The sequence below is a fragment of the Mirounga angustirostris genome, unplaced genomic scaffold, assembly GCF_029215605.1.
Source record: "Mirounga angustirostris isolate CCGP_5_RB_7025 unplaced genomic scaffold, mMirAng1.0.hap1 SCAF_11, whole genome shotgun sequence".
Classification (NCBI taxonomy): domain Eukaryota; kingdom Metazoa; phylum Chordata; class Mammalia; order Carnivora; family Phocidae; genus Mirounga; species Mirounga angustirostris.
Window position 1 is genome coordinate 59,672,823 of NW_026991719.1, and position 15,399 is coordinate 59,688,221.

At 39.2% G+C, this 15,399-nt stretch overlaps 1 protein-coding gene across 1 annotated transcript; it reads left to right on the forward strand.

The window, feature by feature from the left end:
- The first annotated feature begins 13,042 nt into the window (after positions 1-13,042).
- Positions 13,043-13,252, forward strand: LOC123858895 (cytochrome c oxidase subunit 8A, mitochondrial-like). Its single transcript, XM_045896271.1, has one exon. The coding sequence runs from the start codon at positions 13,043-13,045 to the stop codon at positions 13,250-13,252; it is 210 nt and encodes a 69-aa protein (XP_045752227.1).
- Positions 13,253-15,399: the final 2,147 nt, after the last annotated feature.

The following is a 15,399-nucleotide window of genomic DNA, read 5'->3' on the forward strand; positions in this document are numbered from 1 at the left end:
GAACCCTCTCCAAGGGACTTTCCCTTCCATTATCTAATGAGATAGTGCCCGTTTATTCCTATGTTTTATAGATAATGAAGCTGTTACATGATATGCATGAGGTCACACGGCATGATTTTGAGTCAGTGTATTTTCTACTTCAACACTCTAACCTTTGCATGGCCTCTGGTCATAGAGATTAGAAGTGCTTTTTTAAAAAAATTAATTAATTTATTTATTTTTATTTTATTATGTTATGTTAATCACCATACATTACATCATTAGTTTTTGATGTAGTGTTCCATGATTCATTGTTTGCGTATAACACCCAGTGCTCCATTCAGTACGTGCCCTCTTTAATACCCATCACCGGGCTAACCCATCGCCGAACTCTCCTCCCCTCTAGAACCCTCAGTTTGTTTCTCAGAGTCCATAGTCTTTCATGGTTCGTCTCCCCCTCCGATTCCCCCCCCCTTCATTTTTCCCTTCCTGCTATCTTCTTTTCTTTTCTTTTTTTTTTTTTAACATATAATGTATTATTTGTTTCAGAGGTATGGGTCTGTTATTCAACAGTCTTACACAATTCACACTGCTTACCATAGCACACACCCTCCCCAGTGTCTATCACCCAGCCACCCCATCCCTCCCACCAAGTCAAATGGTGAGCAAGAGAAAGGAAGGAACAGAAGGTAATTCACAGAATGTCATTTTGGCTCCTAAATAATCAAGAAGCTGTACTGTTTCTGACCTGTTTGCAATTTTTTTTTTCTGTTTGCAATTTTAAACCGTTGAGTCCTTAATCTTTAGTATTTTCCTGTTTCCTCCATGAATCTGATGACCCCCAACATTGAACCAATCATAAGGGCACAGCAGTGAAGTTCATTCAATGGCAGTAGCTGATAGGCAAAAGCTCATATAAAAGTCAAAGTGGCCCCCCAGAAACCTGGCTATTTCAGTGAGAAGCATTTAATCTCATAAACTGCCCTGTGTTGTTTATCAAAGAAACAATGGAGAACCAGAGGGAGACAATGAAAACTAAGTATCACAAAATGACTCCTAGAAAGTCAGAGGATACATTGCCCTCTCACTGGCTGAACTAGAAAGTGTAACTATTAACCCAAATACTATCAGGTAAGCATGCCCTCCAGTCTCCAGAAAATAATAAAGTATGTAAATTTTTTTTCCTTAAAGGATACACTCCATCTTCTAAGTGCTCTTGGTTCAGACACAAAAAAAATTATCTGACTTGTCATTCCAAATGAGGGAAATTGTGTTGTACAAGTGGTACCCTTGAGAAGACGATGCTTAACACAAAGGGAATCTAGTAACAGAATTTCAGTCTGAAAGATAATTTTCCATGGGAGCCTTCCTGAACACCCCCAAATTAATTATAGAGCAAAAGCCTACAAACAAGACCTGCTATGCTTCCCAGATTTGGGGCAGGAAATGGGATTATAATTCTGAATGTCTTTAAGATTTCACCCTAATTTAAGTTTTCACAAGTTTCTAGTGAAAGAAATAGGGGGAGAGGAGTCTTAATGTATAGGTTGGTAAATTGAGATCAAGGGATATTGTTTTGTTTTTTTGTTTGTTTGTTTATTTGTTTTTGCGTTTGGTTTAAAAGCTAGTGACAGCATGAGGATCCCAGAGTAGAGGTCAATGGACTCATAGCTTTGGTTGCACTTTAGTGAAATAATTCTGTTGATAACATTGCCTTGTATATTAGATCTCTCTAGAGAGAATTGTGGAATTTGTGTGGAGTTCTAAATCACCATAATGATCATGGTGTATTTCAAAAATAACAACCATACCTGTAAAAGTCAGTATTTACAACCACTTTGATATCACTCAGTTATCAGAGAAAAACAATGATTGTATGAGTACTAGTTCCTTAACACCTGGGCTCTCAGCCTGGACTCACCAGTAGGACTTAAAAAGCAAGCCAACTACCATCAGCAGCAACACTATCAGGTCACCTGAACCAATCTTAAACTCCTTTTCTATAGGACATGAACTAATAGTATCACCAAGAATCTGAACCCCCCCCCCCATAGAATTTAATGTGTTTCAGCTTGTTGTGTCTTTAGCATAGGTTACCAATCATTAGGGTAACTAGGCCTGCCTAATACGGCTCTGTCCAATAGAATTTTCTACAATTGTGGTAATGTTCTATACTTTTTAGACCTTGGGTTAAAGAAGTTTTTCTTAAACAAGACTCAGATCATCAACTACAAAAAATTGATAAATTTGACTTTTTGAAATTAAAATGTTTTGTTTCACAAAAACACCTTAAAAGGTAAAAGACAAGCTATAAACTGGTTGTCCTGGAGTTCTGCCGCCAGGCTCTGGTTCCTGGACAGCAGCCAAGTCAGCAGATTACTCCCATTGGCTCTCACAGTAATTTCTTTCATGCGATTGGGTGAGATTAGACCACCAAAATTGTGACGACATGCTGATTCTGGACGACTCTCACTCACATCAGACACAGGACATTTTCAGGCTCTAGACTACTAAGATCCACAACCCACACAGGCTAAAAGAACTGCAGAAACAAGAAATCGATATTCTTCTGATACAAAAGTTTCTAAAGAGTCATTGCCTTGGAAGCTGTAATAGTGTTGCTACCTTTTCTTATAATGGGAAGTATAAAGTTAGCCAGGTATGGTGCATTTGACAGTAAAGAACTTGAAGAAATGGTTTCTGGACCTGAAAAGGAAGAGGTGGTACATGGTCATTATGAAGAATTTTCACACAACTGTTGAATAAAAAAAAAAATCTGTAGCTACCTCTTTCTACCCATTATTCTAAATTTTCATTGCTAAATTACTACACCTCACATGGGTCCATGAATTTTATAATATATGTTAATTGAATTACTTACATAGAAAGGTCTCCTCCAAATTTTTGCCTAAGATTGTGCATGCTTTGGAGAAGCCCTGTTCTCTCCTGTCATTTATCACCTTTGGGCTTTAATTATTCCTCCCCCACCCCCACCTTCAGACCTCAGTCCTTTACTTCACATTCTTTCCTTTGCCTTTACTACTACTTGGCTTTTTTCTGTGCCCATACACTAGCTATGTCCACATCTTCTACTTTGGGGCCCCAAATGCATGGAATACAACAGGAATTATATAGGGGGAAGGAATCAAGACCTCTTTCTTTTTTTTTCTTTCTTTTTTTTTAATAATATATTTTTTTAAAGATTTTATTTATTTATTTGAGACAGAGAGAATGAGAGACAGAGAGCATGAGAGGGAGGAGGGTCAGAGGGAGAAGCAGACTCCCTGCCGAGCAGGGAGCCCGATGCGGGACTCGATCCCGGGACTCCAGGATCATGACCTGAGCCGAAGGCAGTCGCTTAACCAACTGAGCCACCCAGGCGCCCTCAAGACCTCTTTCTAACCAGTTACTCTACTTCTAGGCTTGTCATTTTGTTAACCTGTACTTCCTCTCCCCTGCTTAACTAGTTCAAAAAAAGGCAAGAACTACCTGATGTAGCCAGCAGATGGCAGCATGAAATTATCAAAGAAACACTGAGCCAGACGGCAGAAAAGGAGCCAAGGTCTTATAGTAACCCCAACTAAGGTCTGAGTTGAAGGGGGAAACATCTTATTCATACAAGTTCAGTAGCAGAAGAAAGAGTGAAAGAAAAATACTCACATCCCTCTAATTTGAACAGTCCCCCTGAGTGAGAGTTTGTCCTTGGCTTCAATGCAGTGCCACTTAAAGAGGACTTTCATAAAGCATTCAGAGTCAAATTAGCAGACTGGTGGGGGCCCTGAAAGCCATCATTAGTGAAAAACAGAAAGAAACTAGGACATATTATGGACATGAGTATACTTGGAGAAGCGCTCTTTACAATTCATAAGGACTGTCTACAGTGGGAGAAAAATGATGAGCTTTGTTGTGTGTAACTTTATATAAATAAGAATATCTGGGGGCGCCTGGGTGGCTCAGTTGGTTGAGCGACTGCCTTCGGCTCAGGTCATGATCCTGGGGTCCCGGGATCGAGTCCCGCATCGGGCTCCCTGCTCGGCGGGGAGTCTGCTTCGCCCTCTGACCCTCCCCCCCTCTCATGTGCTCTCTCTCATTCTCTCTGTCTCAAATAAATAAATAAAATCTTTAAAAAAAAAAAAAAAAAAAAAAGAATATCTGAATACTCTGAGCTGTCCAAAGATGGAACAAACTACCCCCAAAACTGGTGAGATGACAATCTCTAAAGGTAGGAAAGCCAATTATGGATTTCATGGGTATGCTATGAGGAGAATCATCAGACAGAAAAGTTGGGTCCCATGCCCTGTAAGGATCTTCGAACTAGCTCAAGATCCTATATATTGGATCTTACCTTTTCTATTTTTGTAAGGTTGTAATAAGTGGTTACTATTATCACATAATAAGTGACCACTATGATCACATAGTAATAAGTGATTCTTATGATTAACTGAAGGCCAAAAATTTAGATAACCTAGATGAAATGGACAAATTCCAAGAAACACACAAACTACCAAATTTGCCTCAAGAAGAAATAATAAATCTAAACAAACCTATAACAAGTGAGGAGATTGAATCAGTAATGAGAAACCTCCCAACAAAGAAAAATCCAGGACCAGAGGGCTTCCCTGGGAAATCTACCAGAAGTTTGAGGAAAAGTTAACACCAATCATTCTCAAACTTTTCCAAAAAACAAGAGTAGAAAACCCCTCCCAACTCATTCTATGACACCAAAGCCAGATGAAGACACCACAAAAAAAAGAAAGCTACACACCAATATTCTTTATGTAGAAATTCTCAGTAAAATATTAACAAATCAAATCCAGCACCATTTAAAACGTTTATACACCATGACCAATTGGAATTTAACCCAGGAATGCAAGAGTATTTCAACATCTGAATATCATGATCACCTTTCTTATTTTTTTAAATTTTATTTATTTATTTGTCAGAGAGAGACCATGCACAAGCAGGGGGAGCAGCAGGCAGAGGGAGAAGCAGGCTCCTTGCTGAGCAAGAAGCCCAATGCAGGACTTGATCCCAGGACCCTGAGCCAAAGGCAGATGCTTAACCGAGGCACCTAGGTATCCCTGAATATCATGATCATCTTAATTGATATAGAAAAAGCATTTGATAAAATCCAACATTTTATCATCATAAAAACAGTCACAAGCTATAAATAGAAGGGAACTTCCTAAACATGTATAGGGCATTTGTTTTTGTTTTTTTAATTAAAAAAAACCCACAGCTAATATCACACTCGATGGTAGAATTCTGAAACTTTTTTCTCTAAAACCAAGAACAAGACAAGAATGCCCACTTTCACCACTTCTTTCAACATTGTCCTAGAAGATCTATCCCAAGCAATTAGGCAAGAAAAAGATATAAAAGACATCCAAATTGGAAAAGTAGAAGCAAAACTATTTCTATTCATAGATGACATGATGATATATATATGTACAATCTTAAAGCAATCAAAAATATTATTAGTGCTAATAAATTAATTCAGCAATGATACAGGATACCAAATCAGTTGTATTTCTATACATTAGCAATGAACAATTTGAAAAGGAAATTAAGAATATTATGCACAGTAGCCAAAAGATGGAAACAACCTAAATGTCCATCAACTAATGAATGGGTAAACAAAATGTGGTATAGCCATACAATGGGATATTATTGAACAATAAAAAGAACAAAGTACTGAGATATGGTACATGGTAGATGAACCTCAAAAACATTATGCTAATTCAAAGAAGCCACACACAAAAAGGCCACATATCACAAGATTCTATTTATACAAAATATCCAGATAATGCAAATCCATAGAGTCAGAAAGGAGATTCATGGTTGCCAGGAGCTGGAGGGAGTGAGGGGAATGGGGAGCTGCTTAATAGAAGAGGTTTCCTTTAAGGTCATGAAAATATTCTGGAACTAGATATTGGACATGGTTGCACAATATTCAAATGTACTAAATGTCACCGAATTGTACACTTTAAAATGGTTCAAATGGTAAATTTTATGATACGTGTATTTTATAACAATTTAAAAAAGAAAATGTTGACAAAAATGGGGGAGGTCACGGACATATTGAGGCCCTGATCCACCATTTGAATAGTTTGATTATCCTGATAGAGAGAAGTCCAGCAGCTTCCAGCCATTCCAGCTACCCCAGCTAAGGTACAAAACCAGTGACCAAAACTATCTTGGGTTTTCCAGCCATAGTCAAGCTCCTGGTTGAAAGAAGCTGCGTGAGTGACTCCAGACAATGCCACATTAATCAGAACTGCCCAGTTGAGCCTAGTCAATCCACAGAATCATGAGAAATAATGAATTGTTGATGTTTTAAGCCAAAAAAAAAAATAGAAACATAATGTAGCCCCAGGTGATTTGACGGCACATCAAAGTTTACTCCTCCAGAAAGGATGAAATAGGAAGAGACTGTAGCTCACCTTTTTTTTTAAGATTTTATTTATTTGACAGAGAGAGACACAGCGAGAGCGGGAACACAAGCAGGGGGAGTGGGAGAGGGAGAAGCAGGCTTCCCGCCGAGCAGGAAGCACGATGTGGAACTTGATCCCAGGACCCCGGGACCATGACTTGAGCCGAAGGCAGACGCTTACAACTGAGCCACCCAGGTGCCCCTGTAGCTCACCTCTTAAAAAGGGATTCAACAGATAAGCATAACCTTGAACAAAATAATCCACCAGAAATTGACCCGGTCCCAATTCTGAGTAGCATAGGCAATCAGTAGTAAAAGAAGAATGGCAATACTTGCCACTCAGAAGCATATACAGTCTTTCTTATCACCTCTCAGATTAATTCTATTCAAATTGTGATATTTGATGGTTTCGCATAGCTATTTTTATTTATATATCTACCAATCTAATAGGCTAATAGACTAGGTCAGTGGTTCTCAAAGAGTGGTAGGTCCGGCAAACCAGCAGCATCAGAATTATTTCAAGTTGTTTGTTTTGGGTTCCTTTCTCTGCAATGATAATAACTACCACCATATATTGAACACGTATTCCATGCAAAAGTTTTAAATATATTATTCCACTTGATGCTTACAAAAGGCATTATAAGTAGTCTTCAACATACAGATGCAGAAATCAATCTCAGAGATGTGAGGTGATCTGCCCAGGATCACACAAACTAGAAATGGAAAGTACTGACATTTAAACCTAATCTGTCTTAATGCCAGAGTCCATGATAGAAGCACTACTTCACATCGTCTCTAAAAACCTATCCTATCCCATGGGTGCCAACCACACCAAACTGCCACATGAGGCCCTACTGTGGATTCTTAAAGTCAGGAAGGAAAAAAAGACAAAGTAAGATCTTAAATTCAGAGCTCCCAACTCCACCTTTTTAAAACATAATTCTTTTTTTTTCTTTTCCATTTCTTTTAATTATTATTATTATTATTATTATTATTATTATTATGTTATGTTAATCGTCATACATTACATCATTAGTTTTTGATGTAGTGTTCCATGATTCATTGTTTGCGTATAACACCCAGTGCTCCATGCAGAACGTGCCCTCCTTAATACCCATCACCAGGCTAACCCATGCCCCCACCCCCTCCCCTCTAGAACCCACAGTTTGTTTCTCAGAGTCCATACTGTCTCATGGTTCATCTCCCCCTCCGATTTCCCCCACTTCATTCTTCCCCTCCTGCTATCATCTTCTTTTTCTTTTTTTAACATATAATGTATTATTTGTTTCAGAGGTACAGGTCTGTGATTCAACAGTCCTACATAATTCACAGCACTCACCATAGCACATACCCTCCCCATAAAACATAATTCTATCTTACCTTGTCTAAGAATGCTTCCTTGGAGGCCCAAACCAAAATTAATTTCTGATTTTCCTATACTTTTACAAAATTTGTAACGTGTGACACAATCATCCGAGCTTAACCCCATGGCCTTTTGAGATTTAGTGTTGTATGCTCTGTATGCCAACTCAGTGTAACAGAAAACAAGCGTTACATAAAGTTGCTTCAAAAATGGCTTTCATTGGGGTGCCTGGGTGGCTCAGTTGGTTAATCGGCTGACTTGATTTCAGCTCAGGTCATGATCTCAGGGTCCTGGGATCGAGCCTGGCGTCAGGGTCCAGGCTCAGTGGGGAGTCTGCTTGAGGATTCTCTCTCTCCTTCTCCTTCTGACCCTCCCTCAGCTCATGCACTCGCTTGCTCTCTCGCTCTCTCTCAAAAAATAAATAAATCTTTAAAAAATGGCTTTCATCTTCAACAAATGGCATTAGAAAAACTGGACAGTTACATGCAAAGGAATGAAACCGGACCACTTTCTTACACCATACACAGAAATAAACTCACAATGGGTTAAGACCTAAATGTGAGACCTGAAACCATAAAAATCCTAGACCAAGGGTGCCTGGGTGACTCAGTCAGTTAAGTGACTCTTGATTCAGTGTGGAGTCTGCTTGAGAATCACCCTCCCTCTCCCTCTGCCCCTCCCACTTGTGCTCTCTCTCTCTCTCAAATAAATAAATAAATCTCCAAACAAATTTTTTTTTAAAGTTATCCTCACTCTATTTAATTGCTTTTGCAACTTCAACAAAAACCGGTTGTACGTATTTTTGTCTGTCTATTTCTGGGTTCTCTATTCTCTTCCACTGATCTATGTAGCTGTCTCTCTTGCCAATACCATGTTGTTCTGATTACTCTAGATAGATAGTAGGCATGTATCAGGTAGAATAATTACTTGTAGACTATTTTTTCTCAAGATTGTTTTAGATATTCTAGTCCTCTGTGAAACATGTGGTTTGCTTCTGTCCTCCCATATAAATTTTAGAATAATCTTTCTATGTCTACAAAATGTGCTGTGACGTTGATAGGAATGTTATTAAACCCATAGATAAGTTAGAGAAACTTGACATACTATGTTGAATTTTCCAATTCATGAACATGGTAAGTCTTTCCAATTATTTAGGTCTTCTTTGCTTTTTTTCATCAATACTTTGTAATATTCAGCATACAGATCCTGTTAATGTTTAAGTTTATACCTAAACATTATTTATTTTCTTCTAGTGCTTATAAATGCTATAGTGTTTTAAACTTAATTTCTACATATTTATTGTCAGTGTATGGAAATTCAGTTGATATTTGTATGTTGATTCTGTAGTCTGATGCATTGTTGAACCCATTAATTCTATGAGATTTTTTTGTAGATTCCTCGGAATTTTCACATAGATAATCATGTCCTCTGGCAAAAGAGACAGTTTTATTTCTTTCTTTCCAATTAGAAAGACTTTTATTTCTTTTTCTGGCCCTACTGCAGTGGTTTGAACTTCCAGTAATATATCAAATAAGAATGATAAGAGTAAACATTGTTTCCTTTCTCCCATTCTTAGTAACCATTACCATTATACCATTAAGTATAATGTCATCTATAGGTGTTTTTGTAGATGTTTTTTTATCAAGTTGAGAAAGTTCCCCTCTATTCCCCATTTCCTGAAAACTTTTATTGGAAATTGGTGATGAACTTTATTCTGAAGGCATTGGAAAAGTATAGAAGAGGGTTTTTTTTATCAACAGATTTCAGTGCTTGGGGTGAATAATCTGACATTTCTGGCAAGATGGACTGATTATATCCAATAATGGGTCAATACCCAAAATATATAAAGAACTTATACAACTCAAAACCAAAAAAACAAATAATCCAACTAAAAATGGGAAGAAGACATGAACACACATTTCTGCAAAGAAGACATACAGATGGCCAGCAGACACATGAAAAGATGCTCAGCATCACTCACCATCAGGGACACACAAATCAAAACCACAATGCAATTTGACCTCACACCTGTCAGAACAGGTAAAATCAAAAATACAAGAAACAACAACTGCTGGAAGGATGTGGAGAAAAGGGAACCCTCATGCACTGTTGGTGGGAATGCAAACTGGTGCAGCCACTGTGGAAAACACCATAGAGGTTTCTCAAAAAATTAAAATTAGAATTACTATATGACCCAGTAATTCCACTACTGGGTATTTACCCAAAGAAAACAAAAACACTAATTTGAAAAGATATATGCACCCCTATGTTTATTGCAGCATTATTTACAATAGCCAATTTATGGAAGCAACTCAAGGGTCCATTGATAGAAGAATGGGAAAAGAAGATGTGATAAACACACACACACACACACACACACACAGGAATATTACTTAGCCATGAAAAAATGAAATCTTGCCATTTGCAACAACATGGATGGATCTAGAGGTTATAATGCTAAATGAAATAAGTCAGAGAAAGACAAATGCCATATGATTTCACTCATATGTGGAATTTAAGAAACAAAACAAATGAACAAAGAAAAAAAGACAAACAAAAAAACAGACTCTTAAATACAGAGATCAAACTAGTGGTTGCCAGAGGAGAAGTGGGGGGTGGGTGAAATAGGTGAAGGGGATTAACAGTATAGTTATTGATGAGCACTGAATAATGTATGGAACTGTTAAATCACTATATTGTTCACTTGAAACTATTAAAACACCATATATTAATTATCTGGAATTTTTTATTTAAATTCAATTAGCCAGCATATAGTACATCATTAGTTTCAGATGTAATGTTCAATAATTCAACAGTTGCGTATAACACCCTACAGTGGAATTTTAAAAATAAGTAAATAAACATATACTATATATTTTTAAAAGATGGACTGATTGGAAGTAGACAAGGTAGGAAGCTGTTAACTGTTCTTGTGGTCATCCTCTCCTTTCTAGTCCTACTCTTAATATCTCTATTCAGATCATAGATTAATGAAGAGGTCTCAGGAAGTTAAAATCCGACAGAGAGGAGACAGTAATAAGCACCCCTAGAAAGGGAAGAAGCCATTTCTAAGCCTGCTTACAAGATAAAGTACAAGCTCCTTTGTCCATGAAAGGCATTCATGACTGAATCTTAGAAGCTTATCTCCTAATTCAGTAGCAGCAATTGGAGATAACAGATTAGACACTTGGTGGAAATAACCATGAACATATTAGAACCTCAAGTTACTCACAGCTCAGCTGGAAAGACAGTCTACAAAATTAACTATAATGTTATGCAAATAAATAAATAAATAAATACTTCCCTTTTTTACGGGGGGAGTCCCTCCCCTCCCTCATGCCATTTTGCACTCTGGCATACTGTCCAACCCAGCCAATGTCCCACGTTCCAGAGCCTTTCAGACATTTCTTCAGCCCAACTCCTCTATTAAATTGTACCCACCCGTTCTGCACCATTTCCTCAAGCCAAATCAGAGAATTTGAATAGAGCTAAGATTTTGATGACTAATCATGAGTTAATACGTTTGCCTACCACTCTCAGATAAAATATTTGCATTTTGTAACTTTTTTTTTAAATTAAGCTCTAACCCAACATGGGGCTTGAACTCATGACCCTGAGATCAAGAGTCACATACTCTACCGACTGAGCCAGGCAGGCGCCCCCAAAATATTTGCATTTTGGCAAAACCTGATTGAGGTGGAATTCCAGATATAGGTGTGTATATGTGGCTGCCTATTCTTCCCATATTTGGGCTGACCCTGTGATACAGGATGTTGTATGCCACAACCACCTGGCTCTGGGAATCATGTTGGAGTCAGATAACCCTTCATTGACTTGCTATAACCAGTAGAGGGATTGATTGGATCACAGAAGGGACCAAGGTAGACTGTTAACTTGATGTTTGATTTACATGCACAGACACTTTCATTTCTGGGCCTCCCTGTGGTGCTCCCTGCCCACTGAGCCACACAAGCAGCAATGTTCTGGACTTATCCCTCTCTTCAGAGTTTCAGGAAAGATTTTTCTGACATTATCTTTATACGATAATGGATGGAAGGCTTTGTCCTCTACAAAATGGATTTAAGGCAGGCACCAGGGCTATCTGGGCTGCTCTGTCCCACTCCTATACTCCCATTGTAGACAGGTGGTCTCCAACTACCCAACATACAATGTCAAAATTGGAAGGTATTTTAATGATTACTGAATAAACTTTTTTGTTTCACAGATGGGGAAACCAAAGCCAAGACGGAAGCAGTGGCCTTCCCAGGGTCCTGCAGCAAATTCTAGCAAAGCCAGAACAGTGGTTTTCCTATTTCCCCTTACACTATCTTCTTTGCTGCTTGCATTTCTGTGTGGTACTGAGAAAGTTCATGTTTCTTTTGCTTCTAACCCCCTGCCTTCATTCTAGCTTTCAGGACCCTAGGCTCCAATGCATTTATTAACTAGCCCCAGATCAGATGCCCTCTTCTATGCAAATACTCTTCTTCCTTACCCTCTGCTTACCCTTATATATTCCACTCACTGAGCTTATGCCAAAGACTACAGTTTCTGTCACTTATCTGAGCTGGACAAAGTTTTATGGTAATGACCCTAGGAGCTTTAGAGCTTGTCCAATTAAGGACCAGCACCATGAATAAGACAGGCCTTGGGGCTCTGAGTTTCCAGCTTATGCTCTTTCCACCTTTTTCACTTATCTCCCACTTTTCACATATATGTGCTTTCTACTTCAGCCAAACCTTGCATCTTTCTATTTCAATTCTTTTACATGAAATGTGCTCACTTGAATATAAAGTCCAATTCAAGTCTTACTTCTCCTTGTAGCATTCTCTGATGATCACATCATGAGTAATTGTTTCCTTCTCTTGACTCTTGTAGCATTTTAAAAATTATTTCTAGTTGGGACACTTGGGTGGCTCAGTCAATTGAGCAGCCAACTCTTGATTTTGGTTCAGTTCATGATCTCAGGGTCCTGGTATCAAGCTCTGCCTTGGGCTCTGTGCTCAGCAGGGAGTCTTCTTCAGGATTCTCTCCCTCCCTCTGCCCCGCCCCTCCTCAAATAATAAATCTTTAAAAAATTTTTAAATAGCATTATCTCTAGGATGCTTACAGTGCTGTGTCTTTGAAAGCAGGAGCCATGGCTTATTCATATATGAATGTATCATTGGCTCCAGTTCCAGTGGCTGGCACAAAGTGGGAACTCTTTAATAAAGAAATGGTTCCCAATCTTGGGCTCCTGTGGCCAGTGTCTGCAGTTATTCTGTGTGGTCATGTCTGTACTGACACCGCTGCTGCTGAGGGGCCTGACAGGCCTAGCCTGGAGGCTCCTGGTGCTGTGTGCCCAGATCCATTCCTGGGCACCACGGGAGCAGCTCAGGACCATGGATGTTGCCATTGGGCTCACTTCTTGCTTCCTCTGTTTCCTCCTGCCATTGGGCTGGGTCCTGTCACATCTGGAGAGCTATAAGAAGTGGGAGTGAAGGGTGCTGTCCTGTCCCTCACCCTGTAACCTGACCACTTCTGGCCTGTCCTGATCATGTCTGCTGCATTCTTGGCCGGCCTTCCCTGGATCATGTCCTTCCATTATAGTGACCTCTTCTGCGATCATGACCTCTTGATTTCTCCATGGTGACATCCTGGAACTACATATATTGGTTTATAAGGCCCTGCTTGGTAGGATCCTCCTTGTGACAATAAAGTCTATTCAAACCTTGAAAAATACAAACAGATGGACCCTATTCAGCATCTTTCCCTTCTTATTTCTTATCAGTAATGAAAATTGTATGAGTTTCCATAAAAATAGCATTTCAGTCAAACTGACAGACTCACTAAGATAGTGGTAAAGCTATAATGTATTTTATTGAAAAACAAGATATATTTGCCATTTAATGGTTCCTCTTCTTGCATCCACTTATTTGGGAAAATATCAAAATTTAAGAGCCAAATACTACCCTTCATAAATGCACACATATACACACGCTTACAGAAATTTAGCTGATACCAGGCTAAAGAATGATAGCAATATTCTGCCTTGCATCTAGATTCCCTCTTCATTTTATCACGCATATCCCAGAGAACTTAAACTGGGAGGAGTGATAGGCAGGAGAAAAACAGCTAAGAAACAGAAGCAAGAAAACACAACAGGGCTTTGGGGGGAATAGGGAAAATATGACTTCAGAACCACTAGACCATGATGCTGAGTTGTTTACCAGCTTTGGAAAGGAGACCCTTGGGATCATCTTGAGGAAAGGAAGAGATGAAATCAAATGAAATCTCAGAAGTAAGGTCATACCTTTGACTTAAGAAATAAATGAATAATTCGGAAAAGAGAAAAGAAGACCTAAAGAGCAGCCACAACTGGGGGGTTCCCTAAAGTACTGAGCAATAGTGACAATTTCAGGGGACCCAATTCTACCCTTTCCAAGCCAAAGGAAGATGTAGTCTGATGGAAAGGCATCAGGAGGTATGAAGGGATGGATCCTCTCAGAGGGTTTCTGCTTCCATAAGAAATAACCAATAAGAACAGAAAACCATAAACTTAGAAAGTTTAGTAACAGAGGAAGAGAAAGAAAAATGCTCTAATTCTCAGCTCACCATTTCTGACTTTTCAGGTATGGATAATAAATGCCCTGCTCTTAGAGGTCAGGGCCTGTGTGTATGTTGGTGGACTTGGTGTGAGAAAGGAGCCTCCTCCTGTGTTTTTCCCCACTGCCCCCATTGCTGCTCTTCACAAACTGTTAGTGCTGCCACCTCCCACTGACCCAAGTGTTGTTGTTGGCCCCGTCAGGCAGGCTAAATATGCCTGTGGTGAACCTCCTGACATAGCTTCTGGGAAGTATCAAACATACTCTCTGCCAGAGAGCTTGAAGTAAATACTATCCAGATCACTGGGAAGCTACATAATCCCTTCTGGGATTCCACAGCATGTCACTCCTGTTGGCTACCAGTCAACGTAGGGATGTTGGGGCTCAGATTGATCAAGTGACTGTTCTGAAACAGGGGGCACATGAGGTCATAGTTCTCATAGTCAGTGACAGGGTAAACACAGACAAACCCATCAGCCCAGGAGAGGGAACAATTGATTTGCTCAGGGAAGATGACAACATTACTGTTCTCCTGCATATATAAAAGAACGTGAAGGAGAGAAGTAAAATGAAATATGGTTGGGCTCCAGAGAGATGCCCCTGGAGCAGCATGATTCTGGCCTGAAGTTCTTATAGGCAACGTTGTCCAGATGTCTGAGTTGGAATTGTAGAGCTGAAGGTAGGAGTATCCTGGGTAGGAATGTAGGGAGAAGAAAATCTAAGACAAAGACAAGTTATCCTTACTGCATTAAGGAAGAAAAATACCTGACAGGTCCATATTGCATGTTCTTGCCTACTCTCCATCTCTAAATTCCTTGGCTGAGGGGTATGGAGGTAGTTGCTGGTCTGAACAAACACTAAACAACTTCCTCTCTAGAAAGTTATGGCTACATTTACAAATGGAATATTTTCCACCACTAATTCTTTGATCAGGTTTATATCATTTTGGAAGTTTTTGAGACAAATCCAAAGTGGAAATCTCTAATCAAAAACTGCAGACTCAGGGCACCTGGATGGCTCAGTCAGTTGGGCATTTGGCTCTT

Excerpts from the sequence above, each read along its gene's own strand:
- LOC123858895 (XM_045896271.1), top strand. The coding sequence starts at position 13,043 with ATGTCTGTACTGACACCGCTGCTGCTGAGGGGCCTGACAGGCCTAGCC.